The sequence below is a fragment of the Anarrhichthys ocellatus genome, unplaced genomic scaffold, assembly GCF_004355925.1.
Source record: "Anarrhichthys ocellatus isolate YVR2014 unplaced genomic scaffold, GSC_Weel_1.0 scaffold20, whole genome shotgun sequence".
NCBI lineage: Eukaryota > Metazoa > Chordata > Actinopteri > Perciformes > Anarhichadidae > Anarrhichthys > Anarrhichthys ocellatus.
This window is the reverse complement of record NW_022280050.1, coordinates 285,013-299,767: the sequence shown is the minus strand read 5'-3', so window position 1 is coordinate 299,767 and position 14,755 is coordinate 285,013. Positions and strand designations below refer to the sequence as shown.

Here is a 14,755-nt window from a genome sequence, read left to right as displayed (position 1 = left end):
GAGGAGTGGGAGGGAGATAAACTGGTCTTTAATCAGTGAGGGGCCATATGGAGGCGGGCCGAGGTGCCTACTGTAATCCGATACAAGCTCGCGCGCATGACGTGCACGCACGCCGAGACAGGGGACTGAGTGAGCAGTCTTGCTCGCTGCCACAAACCTGGCGGAGATCGGAGGGGAAGGAGCGCACTGCCGGAGCTGCAGGGCGAGGGAACGAGAGAGAGAGAGAGAGAGAGAGAGAGAGAGAGAGAGAGAGAGAGAGAGAGAGAGAGAGAGAGAGAGAGGGGAGCGGAGCGGGCATTGAAGAGCGTGTTTCAGCGAAGAAACGCACAGTTTGCAGGAGGAGAGCGGAGAGGCTGCACGTTTATTTTCTCCTGATCAGTTTTACGCACGCACGCCGGAGCTGCCTCCTCCAAGAGATCTTGTGTTATCGTTTGCGCAAGAACGGACTGCTATCGAAACAGTGTATTAGGAGGATAATCGATGGGAAAATATTTTTTACTTTCCTAATCACGTGTGCTTTTACCAAGTAAATGCTCAGTTGGGAGAGAGAACCAGAGCGAAAGATTTTTGGATATTCTATCGAGACGAAGAGGAAACACATTTTACTTTTTTCAGGTTTTCTTGTCGAACCTAAACGTAATCGGCAAATGCTTCTCATGGTTCCTGTTTTTTTCAACCAGTGATTTCTACTTTTTTTTGTAATTAATGATTTTGTCTGTCAGCGAGGTTTTTATTCCCACGCGCGTTGTGACTGACAGGGGACACGGTGCTGCCGACTGCGCGCACGGCGAAGGATTTTGAGGCTTTGAAGATGTGTTTACAGTAGATATTACGCTGGTATCAGCTCAATTTGCGCAAATAAGTTTAACATTGTTTTTTAAGAAGAAGCACACGTTGACAATTCAATTACAAACAGTAGTGTTTAACCAGGACGATATTCCTGGAGAGCCCGGTGAACGCAACCTGGCGTTTGTGGTGGAAGAAATAAAGAACTGTGGAAAAGGAGAGGAAAAGAAGACTCTGGACTGCAGCGCTGTCTCCGATATACAGACAAAAAACCACAGAGGAGGAGAAGAGGTGTTCTTTCTCCATATCCGAGGGGAAAAGATGGATTTATTCATATGGCTTTGTGGATGTTTACTGGCGGTTGTCTTGCCTTCAGCGGTCAGAGCGGAGGAAGGAGGTGAGTTTGACACTGTTGCTACCCGCTCAGATCACACGTAGGTGTTAAATGGAAGTTAACCCGCATTTTTTTAGAGAACTTTTTCCCAATCCACATCACAAGCATGGAGTCTATGAAACACATTAGATATGTTTCGTTTCGGACAATTGTGGCGTTTCCCCGTCAAACCAGAATGCGTAATGAACGTACAAATTTACACAAAATCGTTACCCGTTTTTTTTTTTTTTACTACGGGTGCAAGCTCAGCCTTCACCTCCGTTCAAATAATGCGTTGATAACAATCGTGCCGAGAGACACTGAAGAGGGAGATGTCCTGCTTTATTCTAACTCTCCAGCATTGACCCATCTCGGTCGATCGGCACCAGAGGTGGAGAGGTCAAAATAAACAACATATAATTCATCGTAAACGAAATCAGTATTTTTTTTTATCCAACAAAACCCTTAATTAATTTACTGACATCTGCGCAATGGTTGATGCTCGATGTCGCCCGTTTCTAACGCGGACAACTTTCCCAAAACGACGTCGTTTCCATCGTCCCACTCCACTGCTGGTTTCACTCCGTCATAAAAACAAGTTTATTGATAACGTTATTGATAACGCTGGGATGTTGTCTTGGCTTGTGTCGTCTTCAAACATATCTTAACATGTTGTTGGTTTTAACTTCAGTTTAATCAACGACTGTTCTAATGACAGCTGTTCAATGATGAAAAATCACGAGTGTTCCAATAATATTCATATCGGGACTAACGTCAGCGCCAGTGGTCTGTAGCTGCTCGGTAGAGTTAAGTGGGTCTTTATCGCGCTTGTTTTTATCTCACTGTGTGATGTAGTCTTATTGCGTTCCTTGAAAGATATTCCCTCGAGGCAGGCTTCGTGCAACAGGGCAACCCTTTTGAATATCATTGTCGGTTGTGCGAAGAAGTGAATCTGACCGGGCTCCTGTCACCGGCGAACCAGACGCGCGGAGGTCCGAGGCTGCGGAGGTCTGGCACTTCCCAAGTCCGTGTGCGCGATTGGGCTCGAAGCTGCATTCTGGCAAGACAAAAGGCGTGTGCTCATTGCGCAGGTCTAATGCGTTTAACGTTGGTCTTTGAATGGGAATTGTGCGTTTAAGAACAATCTTTACGCACAGGGCGAACACTAGAACACTGCTTTTATGCACTCATCTTCTCTGCTGCGCAGAAGGGAGAAGTCTTTCAGTCGTTTTGATTAAAAACAAACCTAACCGTGGCGACTCCTTGTCAGGGCAGCGATACTTAAATGTGCTGTTAACCGACCACAGGTGTGCAGGGAACCAGAACTATTATAAACCAATCGACCTTTAAGAAAAGACAGTAGCCTATGTATAATATTTTGTGGTGTGACTCTCCTTCCTTTCATGGATTTAGAAGCAAACAATCTGTTTAGTCTCTAATGTTTTCTCATAGCTGTCTATGCAACAACGACAAAAAACACTGATAACTTGGCTCAAATCATTTTTTATAATCTCTCCTCAAGGCCCACTTCCTGCTTTGAGATACATTTGTGTGTGTACACAATTTATAACCGAGGGGATTAAGATAGGGCCGCTGTGGAGAAGTTAGTTGCACTCTAGGTTGTATTGATTTAGGGCTTATTCAGGAGGCTAGCCGGGGCTATTTGCAGATCTCATGACTTGGATTGAGTGGCCCGTCTGCCAAATGTTGTTTTTGAGAAAAAGAGAACAGTGGAGGCATTACGTCACACTTCACCTCTGATAAGAAGATATGCGCCGTGCCACTGTTTACATCTTCACATATAATTGATAACTGCTGACACTGTAAAATCGGAAGTGTTTCAAAGGCTTTCTTATCCGGACAAATCACAACTCTTTATTTAATCAACGTCTTGAAATGGCCTTTGTGTACATTTCCTGTCAAAGCAGCAAGTATATGAGTGAGGTTCTATTGAACAGCAAAAATCCAAAGGGACGTTGTGGTGTTCAGAGTTTAACTGTAACACCAGAAACAGGTGTTTCTCTTCCACCTCCATATACCACCAGTCATCATTGCTTTTTTTAACCATGACCAAAATCTTTCCCTGTAACCGAGGAGTTCTGCTTTTAACCATGACTCTGACCAGTTTCCTAAAGATAACCATGTAACTTTACCCCTATGAAACTCTTATATGTGTTGTTTTGTCACTGGCAAACTACCTATTTTGAGGACTTTGATATTTTTTCCTGGGGACTCGATCAAGCTCCCTTTTGAGGTCTCCCCGCTGGCACCCGGCGAGCCACTGGAGCACACACATGCTCAGCAGTAGGCTGTGCAGGATGAAGCTTCCTCAGCAGTAAACTTTTACAGATGCCTCTGCTCCGCTGTCTCCGGAGATATGAGCAAGGAAAGCATAGTGAGACTAAGAAGTGTGTGTGTATATATATATATATATATATATATATATATAGAGAGAGAGAGAGAAAGAGAGGGTGGGGCAGTAGGGAGGGATGGAAGTAAAGGGGAAGGAAGTAGCAGAGACAGAAACAGGCAGAGGGAACGAAACGGAAGAATGATTTTTTAGCCTCGCTGTTTGATCCTGTTTCTTCATTCCGTTTGATCACAGCTGTGCCTGCAAGGGAGATAAACGGACATAATTGGCCACTCAAGACCAGCTGTCTGCCTCTATAGTGTCTCTGCTGAGATATGCTGGATGATGAAACAGGCTCACTGCGATGCACAGTGTGAGAAGCTAGCAGTGGGGTGACTTGCCCACAGGTATGCACTGAGGACTGGTTTATAAGACTGTTTTTAACACTTACAATGTGATTTGAGTCTGAAACAGAGGGGAAGAAATTCCTTGTCCAGTTTCTTTGGGGGGGGGGGAAAGTCAGCACGAGTCAGAACGGACACAGGGCTGCTTTCTCTTGCTTTTAATAATCAGGTCATTGAACTACAACATTGACTTTATAGAATAGACTTTTGCTACTCAATAGGTTGATGTTCACCACCATGTATCCTGACTGAGACCAGGTTTCCTAATGCATTAATTATTTCCTTGCCTGGAGCTATCGCTCCACATCTAACTCCACCAAACCGGTGCTGTGTTGCCCCGTGGGGCCGGCTTGTAATAATTAAATCTTACATTGGTGGAGGTCATAATAAGCTTCAATTGGCCATCAATAAAACAAACCATCCATGTCATTTGTTCACATGGTGGGGTTGTACCCTGTTTTAGCTCACTACATAATGGATTGACTCACTGCCTGTAACACAGTCGTTCTGTGTAATTACTTTGTCTTAGAAAACATTAGTTATTAGCCTGAACTATTAGAGATATATATATATATTTTTTCATTCATTTGAACTTGTTCCTTTCACTGTAATTGTGTGTTTCCATGGGTAATTACTCAGTGCATGTAAAGATCGGCAAGCGTACTTCAGAAAGGCTAGAAATACTGAAATCAGCTCGCCCATACATGTTTGTGTCTGTGTTTCCCAGATTTTCTCATCATTTCCTATGATTGTTTTTTCTAAATCTCTGCCGTATTTATCAGATTTGTTCAAGAATTCGCTGACACAGAAGGCCAGGAAACGCTTTACCAATATGGCTTGCGAACTTCCAACCCAGTAAAGCACATTGAAACAATGGAGCAATAAAAAGAGAGAGCGAGGAGTCATGAGCATTTGGAAGAGCCAAAGAGAGAGGGAAAGGGAGAGAGCATGAGAGGGCATTAGTGAAATAAGACAAAAACAGCAGAGTGTGAAGAAGTAGTTGAGTGGAGCCACCTGCAGTAAACCAACCCAGATTTATTCCTCCCCTCTGTCGAGCACAGGGGGGGTTTCTGGCCAAGATAAAGCATATTATTAGTACATACTCTGATTATAGTTTAGGCAAAAGGCTGTTTTCTAAATGATTGTATTGAGGATGGAATTACATTATAGTTGAAAAGATTATTTGTCATAAAGATGTATATCAGATTCCTCTTCAGCTTCCTCTCGCCTAATACTTTGGAACAGAGGCCATGTTACCGAAACCATACAACAGAGCAGACAGTTTTGTTCACAAAGAGGTCACGACATGTATTCAATAATAGCAACCGGCTCACATTATAACATCAGCAAACTGCGATGGTTCGATTTAAATCTTTTGTTTGTGACAACAGAGTCTGCTAAGCTGTGGCAGGTGACCCGTTGCTGCAGACCTTCTTCAACACTGATTTCATTTGAAGGATCCTGCAGGTAGCAGGTGTTTTACACCAGGTTTCAGGATGAAGGGTTCTCCTTATTCATCTCGTGGTTCAGACGGCTGGGTTTTTCATTTCCTTTTTTTTAAGGAAATTTCCTCAAGAAAATACATTAAAATTAGCTATTCAACTTAAAAAAAAGAAAAGAAGAAATTTGGGAATCAAACGAGAAGACATTAGCCTTCCCATTATTAGAATAATAGTGGTTGAACAACAGAGGGGCCGCTCCACTGGCTACAACATGGTTAGCAGTAAGCGAATAAACATTAAGCAAATTAACCTCCGGCACTGTCTCTCTCTGTCTCTCTCATCTGTAAAAGGGAAAGGACAATTAGTGGGTCCAGCAGGATGTTCTAATTACAGTTATCATGTCATTAGTAAACTGTTAGTATTCTAGTGTCTTCATTGGCCATTGGTAATGACTGGAGTAATTAGAGAGGAAGGGAGCTCAGTGTGTGAGCGAGCGTGTGTTCTTGTTTTTGTACACTTATGAAGAACAAATGTCCTCGGAGGGAAAGACAGATCATGGGCATCCTTCAAATGGGGACATTTGCCTGTCCTCACTTGTTCTAAAACCCGTCACCCACACAAATAAGAGTGTTTGTGCATGTAAGCTAAGCCCTGTGGGTGTCCTCAGTAGTCCCTCCAGAGCAGTGCCGTGCCAGGCCACAGGTTGTTTTCCTCTTTCCCTCTCCCTTCACGCTGAATCATCCCGTTGTTTTCCTCTTTTCATGGCACTTCACCTCTCCTTTAATAGGACGCTCTGTCTCTTTCTCCACACCTCCCCCTGTCAGTGTTTTCCCTTGCTCCGATTAAGAAACCTCCCTCACCTTCTGTTCGCCCACTTTGCACGGTGGGAAAATCTTTTTACGTTTTCATCCGCGTTTCTTTACTCTCGTCTATTCTAACTGACTCTTTCAATCTGTGTTTTCTCATCCTTTTTCCTTCCGCCTGGAAGAGAATAAAGCTCAACTGTTTGAAATCCATTCACACGGTTTGTTAGATCAACTTCATTCATACACATCTTAAAAGGCTTATTTACGGCGTTAAGTAGGCTGCTTTCCCTTTTCCTTTTACAATCGTTTAAAGGAATATACAAGATTTAGGTTCCACTCATCAACTCAAATTCTACATACTTTACTCTTTAGTATATTAGGATGATGATTCCATTGGTAAAGGTCGGGAGTTTTACTTTTGTGTCATTCACAGAGTAAACATTTTCAAACAAAAACTTGGAAGATGCAGCAATGTCTTCAAGTTTCTGCCCGTAAAATGCCAAGTGACTATCAATATAAACCTCCCACGTAGGTTTACTACGTTTATACTGTAGGTTTTACGTCAGCAACAAAACAACATGGTTAGGTTTAGTAAAAGATTGTGGTTTGGGTTAATAAAAGTATGTTTCTTATGTAAAATAACAATGTTTAACTGGCATTGGTAATGAACAATGAAATAAGTCAACATTGACTCACACACGGGACATGAAACGGTCTTCTGTGTTTGTTGTTTGATCCCTCAAAAAAAAGAACAGTATGCATCAGGGCTTTAGTATTTTATGAGATAAGAGCCTGAAGAAGACTTTTCTTTGGGTGCCAGGAACCCCCTGTACCAGTCCTTGTGTCTGTTTAACTTTATAGACTAGATCGGCTGAGCACACAGGCCATTTTACAGCAAGGCCCTGTTAGCTAAAAACTGAGGCGTGAACATAGAGAGTTGTAAATTACACAGAGCATGGCACTTGACCTCACATTCGAGGGAAGGATAAAAGGTAAACTTGAATAGGACTGTATAAACACGTTGTCAACTGAAGTTAATAAGGACCAGATAGGATGGTGACCTTCTGCTCTACAGGGCATCAAAAAACGGACAGTAATGCAGGGGGCCCTTTAAAGGCTCCTGTGATTATAGTTTAGTATGAGAGACGGTCTTCCCAAGAAAAATAACAGAATCAGTCATTTCAGCAAGTGTCCCAAGACGACATATGTTTACGTTCAAGTCACAAAGCCCACCAGTGACGTGAGCAAAGGGGGAACGTTGTGCCGCTGTTCTAGAGGAACAAAGTCTGGGCAGGGAGGAGGTCAGGCCTTACACATGTCACATTGTCACGTCGTAAAACAGATTTATTTTTCCAACAGAGATTTGTTGTGGTTTCGGAAGGCACAGGCGGATGATGTCATTCTGCCAATAGGGGGATCAGAAAATGCTTCTGTGTGTCGTCTAGGAGCCAGGCGACGTAATTTGACATTTCATTTGTAGGATTTAAACTTGGCTGGTGAACCTAAATGCGTAGTCTACACAAATTTCAATTTATTCTGATTAGCATTTATCCCAGCAAACTTATGGACATTGAAGCCGTTGGTAGTTTAGATCTAACCTGCAACTCTTCCTCTCTAGTCATACTTTAACATTACATCTACCTTTTCCTACTACACTGTTCTTTTTTGTCCCCTTGTCTCACATTCTGTTATTGATCTTTGTTTGTATCCTTCTTTGTCCACTGTCATATTCTCCCTCTCTACTCACTAAAGCCCCATAGATCCGGTATGTCTTTGCTCCTGAGTTGAGAAGCTTCTTCTCATATCAGTTATTTTTCTGCATCAAACACTCATCCTTTTTTTTACGACTCCTTGTCTCTCTTCTCTCCATTTTCCCATCGCTCTTTTTGTTTCTCAGACCCTTTGTAGTCGTCTGCCATCCCTCTCTCTATTTCACACATCTCTTTTCTCGCTGTAGTTTTCCACTGTGGCTTAATGCAGGGCACCTGGAGTAAAGCACTACCCCACCTGTTTGTGCGTCTGTGCGTGTGTGTGTGTGTGAGTGAGTGTGTGTTGGAGACAGTTGTATTTTCTGTCCAGTGAGCTTTTCTGAGCTGCTGACTTTCTCTTTTCGGGTGATGAGAGACAGATGTTCTGGCATTGTGCTCGCTTTCTTTCTTTTCTCCTGCTCGGCATCCTTCTTCCTTTCTTTCTCTCTCTCTCTCTCTCTCTCTCACTCTCACTCTCTCTGTCCATTCCTGAGGTTTCCCAGGTTTGACTAAAAGCTCCTTGGTTCTGATCCAAAGAAGACATTTCAGCCTGTTATTTTCAGTGTTTCTCATATCCCCAAAGACACAGCTACAAACGTGTCTATTTCTACCGTTTAAGGTAACAATGCCTGAAGCGTTTTGTGAGTGCTTCATGATGCTGGAACTGAATCCATCCTTTTGAAAATGCTTTGTGAACAGTAGGAAATGCATAGAAATCAATGAGGACAATTAGCATTTTCCCCTCCCCCAGGCTTTGATGCAGATGGAGTATATTGATTGATAAATTCAGGGACCTGTGTGCATCAAGGTCACAATAATGAGAACGTGAGGCTCGCTGTGCTGTTTTGAGTATATCGGGGCCCGTGTTGGTGGATAATAAGCTGATCTGCCAAATACCAGCCTCGTTTCCAACAAGCTCTCTGGTTAGCTGGGTGAGACACGCTTTCTCACTTTCATACTCAGACACTTACTAAACTACTAATGCTTTCATTATGCGCTCTGGCCGATGGAAATGAATGCGGTACGGTCCAACAGCAGAGTTCTCACAGACTACCAAATCGATTGAGAAACACTGAAAAGTGTCTCTTTCGATTCGGATCCGACTCCCTAATCGGAGGGAAAATTAATCTGCGATAGAGAGCGAAAAAAAAACAAGGTCAGGCAATTTGCATTTGGGGACAACAAACAAGTCTCTAGTTCAATTTCTCAAAGCGGTTCCAAGCTTGTGCGTGTTTTTCTCCTTGTTTGCGTCTGTGTGTGATAGTTTGTGTGCCTCCCTGTGTGCATGGTGCTGTGCATGCAAGTTTTTATTACATTTCTGTATGGATGCATCTCTGTTGAGGTATGCGCATGTGGGGAAAAGTTGCTGAATAGGTGTTATCAGGATGCAATACTAAACGTGGTGGAGAGACATAAATAATGCAGTGACCTGTCTTATATCCCTGCTTGACTGCTTAGCACCGTTTACTGCTCTATTCCGTGTGTGTGTGTATGTGTGTGTGTGTGTGTGTGTGTGTGTGAGAGAGTGAGTGTGGTCTGAAGATCATAATGTGAAGTCTGGGGTCAAGAGGAGGGAAGTGTTTGTGTTTTCTGTGAGGGACGGACAAACTGAGACAGAGGAAATGTTGATAGTGGCTCTTCTGTTCCGGCAGTTTGTACGTACAGGTGACGTAGTGTAAAGAGTGACAAACTCTGAGTAATGAGGTTGTGGTGGATGGGTGGATCCAAAAACACCAGACTTCCACCCAGGAGACTGTTTTTTGTGTCCTGCGTAAAACCGGAAGTCAACGTTGATTTAACTGTCACGAAACCAAGTAGTTTTGTTGCCTAACCTCCCCATATCCCCCATATATATGTATGTTTGTGTGTGTGTCTGTATGAACCAAATAAACAAAGAATATCAAATTCACTTAAAATGTCTTTCGTGGCGCCTCGTGTAGGAGGATGTGACGTCATCCACGCACTCATCACCTCAGTGTTTCTCATTTCCTGCCCTATTTGGATGTGATAAACGTTGAATGACTTTGTGTGTGTGGAGATTGATGGACCCTCAAAGCAGAGCAGACACAATACTTCACGCACACAGAGTGTCTGCCGCTCTATCACACCAGCCTTATTCATCAGACACTTGGAGGTGCTGTCTTTATCGGCTGAACGCCAGAGGTGAACGTAGGAGAGTTTCATCTGGGGACTGAATCTAATGAAAACATATTTGCTCTCTTCTTATTTCCAGACCTATCCCAACTAACTAACAATAACTAAGTATACATTATGAGTTCCCAAGCAATTGGTTATAACCAGTGGCATTTCTTTAACAACCCGAGATGTTTACCCCTCGCATATGCCAGATTTTAGTTTGCTACGCCGTGTGCTAAAAGTGGTGTTTGGCTGCTGCTGCTGTGAGATTCCAGAGTGTTTAAACACTAATCCAGGTGGTGCTGAGATAAAATGCATCTGGCCGGGTTACATAGGCCATGCAACTCTACTCCTGTATTACCGTATGTCACCAGGGAGATTGGAAACCGATAGGAGGAGATAGACACGACTAGTTGGCTCACAGCATGACGGAGGAGGGAGAGACGGACAGAGGCAGAGCGATACAGAGCGGTGATCATGAATTGCTTGCAGGCAGCGTGAGGCGGACACCAGATATAGATGCCAAAGTGTCAATCACTTTGTTTACTGTGTATTGACCTCCGCTCTAATCCTCCCTTCCTGACTCTTGAGTGTGTATGCGTCAGTCAGTTTGCATGTATGCAGACATGATAAAAAAAAATGAAGAGATTTGAGATCTATGTTTTAATTTAGAATGTGGTGTCCGATAAAGTGTTTATGCAGCGTGTGTTAATGTTTGCATGTGTGACTCCTCTCAGAGTAGGTTTACAGTAGCCGGTCTATTTATAGTGTTAAAATATGTAGTGTTCTGCTGAGTAGTTTGACTTGGCTATGTCCCCCCACTCAGCAGCACAGGGGCAATAAATAAAACGGCGACATAGGACAGCGGCCTAGGCGGTGGTACAGACCAAGACGTTACACAATGTTTCTTTCTCTCGATGTTATGATGAGGAAGGTTTCCTGAGGGACATTTAGCCCTGATTGAAATAATAATATATAGACGGTCAGGAGCTTGTTTGTGTGTTTGTTTTTTCCTCTCATCAACAGGAAATAATCTCAGGGGTTGCTCACCGGACAAATTCTTCCCAGCAAGCGGCCGACATTCACAGCTCTTTTTATTAGTATAACCTGGTCCACCATTTGCCCAAAATATTTGTTGAAACTGTATCTGCTATGTTTTCTACTGACTCTTAACACTATCAGTGGCTGCAACCTCCGGTCATGCGGTTAAATAATGTGCGTCATTTCTCAAAACCTGCACCGTCTTTGGTGAAAGTGCTTTTAAAGTTTTTGTGCCCTCATCTTGTTTGGAGCTACGCATCAAAACTAGATTATTTTATAAACATTCAAGTTTAAAAACAGGATTATGGACTATTTGACCACTGATGTCATCTGCTGTTTGTTTTAATTCTGTTTATGCCGCCGTCTTGGCCAGGAAACCCTCAAGAAAGACATTTTTAATCTTAATTGGAATATCCCGGTAAAATCAATGTTGAATAAAAATAAAGATAAAAAAACGTACAGTTTGCAGTTTTACAAATAAAGTAGTTCTTTCAAAGTAATGGTCTCCTTAACAAAGGAAATACCACAAAACATTTGTTTTTATTTTTCTCTCTTTACCAAAACTACACTTGAGATATGTCTAAAATAAGTAATTTGTCCGTTAGTACCGATAGTCATTATATTATATACTTATATTTGGTCGGTGCAGTGTTATTTGAGGATACAAACAGCCTTGTTTCTTGAGGCCTTCTGGCAGATGGTGGCTACTTAACAAAAATGTTACTTAGTGTATACACCGTGATGATTTAACTTGAGTTTTGCAGATGTTAAACAATGAAGAAGTTCAGCTCATGTTCAAAGTCTGCACAGTCAATCAAACAGGGCAGCCAGCATGGAGTACAATAGATGCCATAGATGTAATACAGTAGAGTTGTGTGTGTGTGTGTTATGCCGTCGGGTGTCACTGATATATATGAGTTACCCCGTCTATGTCAGGGTGTACATCTGCGGCAGTGAATGAGTGGCATTGTTTGTGACACGACGCAGACTTATGGCTGCTGACAAGTGGATCCGCTCTGTGACAGTAGCTGTGGCATCTGGAGGACCCGTCCACTGTGTGTCTGTGTCAGTGTGTCAGTGTGTCAGTCTTCATGGGTCAGAATGGACTCTTTGTATGCCGCGATGCTGAGTTGACCTTTCAGAACTACATCCACATAGACAACACTCTTCTTTGTTTCTCGTATCCTGTCTCTGCAAACACAACTCTTATCTGCATTTTATCAGTGTTGAACATTTCCCCAGGTGTGAAATCCTGCTTAATGAACAAATATGTGAGAAAAAAAACAATAATTTGAAAGAGTTTGTAGAGAACGTGCTTCTGGTCAGTCGTGATAAGCAAAAGCATTGACCCCGATGGTATTCTACACTTACGTCTGCTGCTGTGGGGGAAGCTATTATTGTTGCATATTGTTATTGGAGGTTTATCTGATCAGTCCTTCTATGTTGTCTCTTTTTGCAATTAAATATTATATGTCTTTCGATAGTAATGTATTTCTTCACCCCCTAATAGTTCAGTCAAAAGTCTGCCCTCTATTCTCCCATCTGTTTGTCGTAGCTGATTTAATCACTTTGGGAAAAACAGATCAATGACCTTTGTCTGATGTGTAAACTTGTGTACTAACCAATGGAAACATATTAAGCATTCTCAATGATTTGATCAAAGCTTCAGGTACTTTCAGTGTACAGGGAGATTTCCATATTACACAAGGTGATATAGTGCATGGGTTCTAGACCTTTTGTGTACATTTAGACTTCAGGTTAACAAGCTTTATAAATGACCGAAAGGGCCCACTGGAATAGCTGATCGATTGGCCGCAGAAAGTAAACATGTTTCTGCATTAACTTGACTTGTGTGTGAGACAGTGATGGTGATTTCGCTTTCTCTGTCTCTCTCCCCATCCAGCGTCTGAGCCATGCGGTGGCTTTTTAGATGCCAGCGATGCCGGCTACATCACCACCCCCGGCTACCCGCTGGAGTACCCACCTCACCAGAACTGTCGCTGGGTCATCACAGCACCTGAGCCCTCACAACGCATCGTCCTCAACTTCAACCCACACTTTGAGATAGAGAAACTGGACTGCAGGTAAAGACTGGATGGATGGATGGGTGGATGGGTTGGTAGATTTTAAAGGCATGGGATGGGCAGCAAACTAAGGATTATGGAGAAAAAAAAAAAGTTAAAAAAGAGAGGTTGTGTTACAACTCTGGGAATTTTTACTACAAACTTCTCTTGCTGTCTCTTTGGAGCTTCTGCCTCCACCAGCATGTCTCTGTGCGAGAGTGAACTTCAGCCCACTCTCCTCCTGTTTCTCTGGCATTAGCTATCCCATAATAATCACTCTGGGACCTCCCTCGCCCCCTGTCTCTAATTATCAAAGTCTAATCACAACACATTTACTGTTCCAGGATGGTTTTCACACTTTAGAAGAATTAACACAGATTAGAGGATTTGGTGTCCACCATTGTTTTTGAGCTGTTTGGCTTTGGTTTCATGGTAAAGCTGAAAGAAAGGCCGGCGGTTCTGCAGCATGAAATGAAAATACAGCCCACAGACATCAAGAAAAATAGGCATGCTGGGAAATCATGGTGAATGCAGGCAGACTGGCTTAGACCTGAATCCTATTTAAGCTTACTGAAAGAGTGATCATAGTAAAAGTCTTTCTTTTTTTTATAGCTTACAAGGTACTTTAAAGAGGAATATGAAAGAGTATTCAAACATTAAAAACGGTCTCACTGGGCTTTTTGAGGCAACATGTGCAATGGTTTCTGATCCAGCACAAGCACTGTTCAAAAAATGTAAGTGAACACATTATGAAAGTGTAAAAAAATCAAAAATGTGATCCATTTTCCAGAGATGGTCATGGCTGCAGCTTCTAAATTGGCAATTATACCAAAAGTACAACAATATGAAGTCCAACATTTACACAGTAAAACCAATTGGATAAGTTCATCAACAACTGGAGTGCAGAAGGACATTTTTAATTTTCAAAGAAATGTGGGAAGATGCTGAGACGGGGAAGCTAGTTATCAAAGCTGAAGACGAAACACAAAAACATCTGAATGTTTTTACGACGTCTTCTTCATTTCGCCTTCAAAGAAACTGCTGGCCTTTCCTCGTCTTCGTAGGACTGTCATGGCATGTATGAATGCTTCCTACACATAGAAGCCCAGAGAGGAGACCACTGTCTCTCAGGAATCTAATGGGTACTATGAACGTAAAGAGCCACATACAAACCCACTGACACAGGAAAGAGGGCAGAAACACACACACACACACACACACACACACACACACACACACACTTACACTTTCCCCCCTCCTGTTATTTCTCTGTTCCGGTGCTTTCCCGTCCAGTTAGCTGTATCAATTATAGATGGGTGAATTTCCCCACTCAGATGTACCAAAAATCATTCAGACATTTCTTTGTTGGAATTGAAGCATCAATATTTCACTGGCTGGCTGTTTGTTGAAAAGCTGAAAGGTTGAAAAGGCTCGCTGCGCTCTGCACTGTTTTACTTTACTTTCGTACTGTGCTGTGGAAATGAAAACCATACTTCTCTGTCTCCCTGTCATTTTTTAGTTTTACTCTGCAGTTCTTATCCTCGGATCAGCTTTAGTAGTCTCTCTCTCTCTCTCTCTCTCTCTCTCTCTCTCTCTCTCTCTCTCT

At 42.7% G+C, this 14,755-nt stretch overlaps 1 protein-coding gene across 3 annotated transcripts in view; it reads left to right on the top strand.

The window, feature by feature from the left end:
* The first annotated feature begins 250 nt into the window (after nucleotides 1-250).
* The window catches only part of LOC116389765 (neuropilin-2-like), an 87,849-nt gene continuing 73,344 nt past the window's right edge, over nucleotides 251-14,755 (top strand). For 2 of the 3 annotated variants that reach the window (XM_031858713.1, XM_031858712.1), the window contains exons 1-2: nucleotides 251-1,183; nucleotides 12,990-13,170. In XM_031858713.1, coding sequence (XP_031714573.1) covers nucleotides 1,108-1,183; nucleotides 12,990-13,170 — 257 coding nt within the window. In that variant the 5' untranslated portion in view covers nucleotides 251-1,107. The remainder of the gene's footprint in view (nucleotides 1,184-12,989; nucleotides 13,171-14,755) is intronic. The other variant, XM_031858710.1, reaches the window with a different exon arrangement.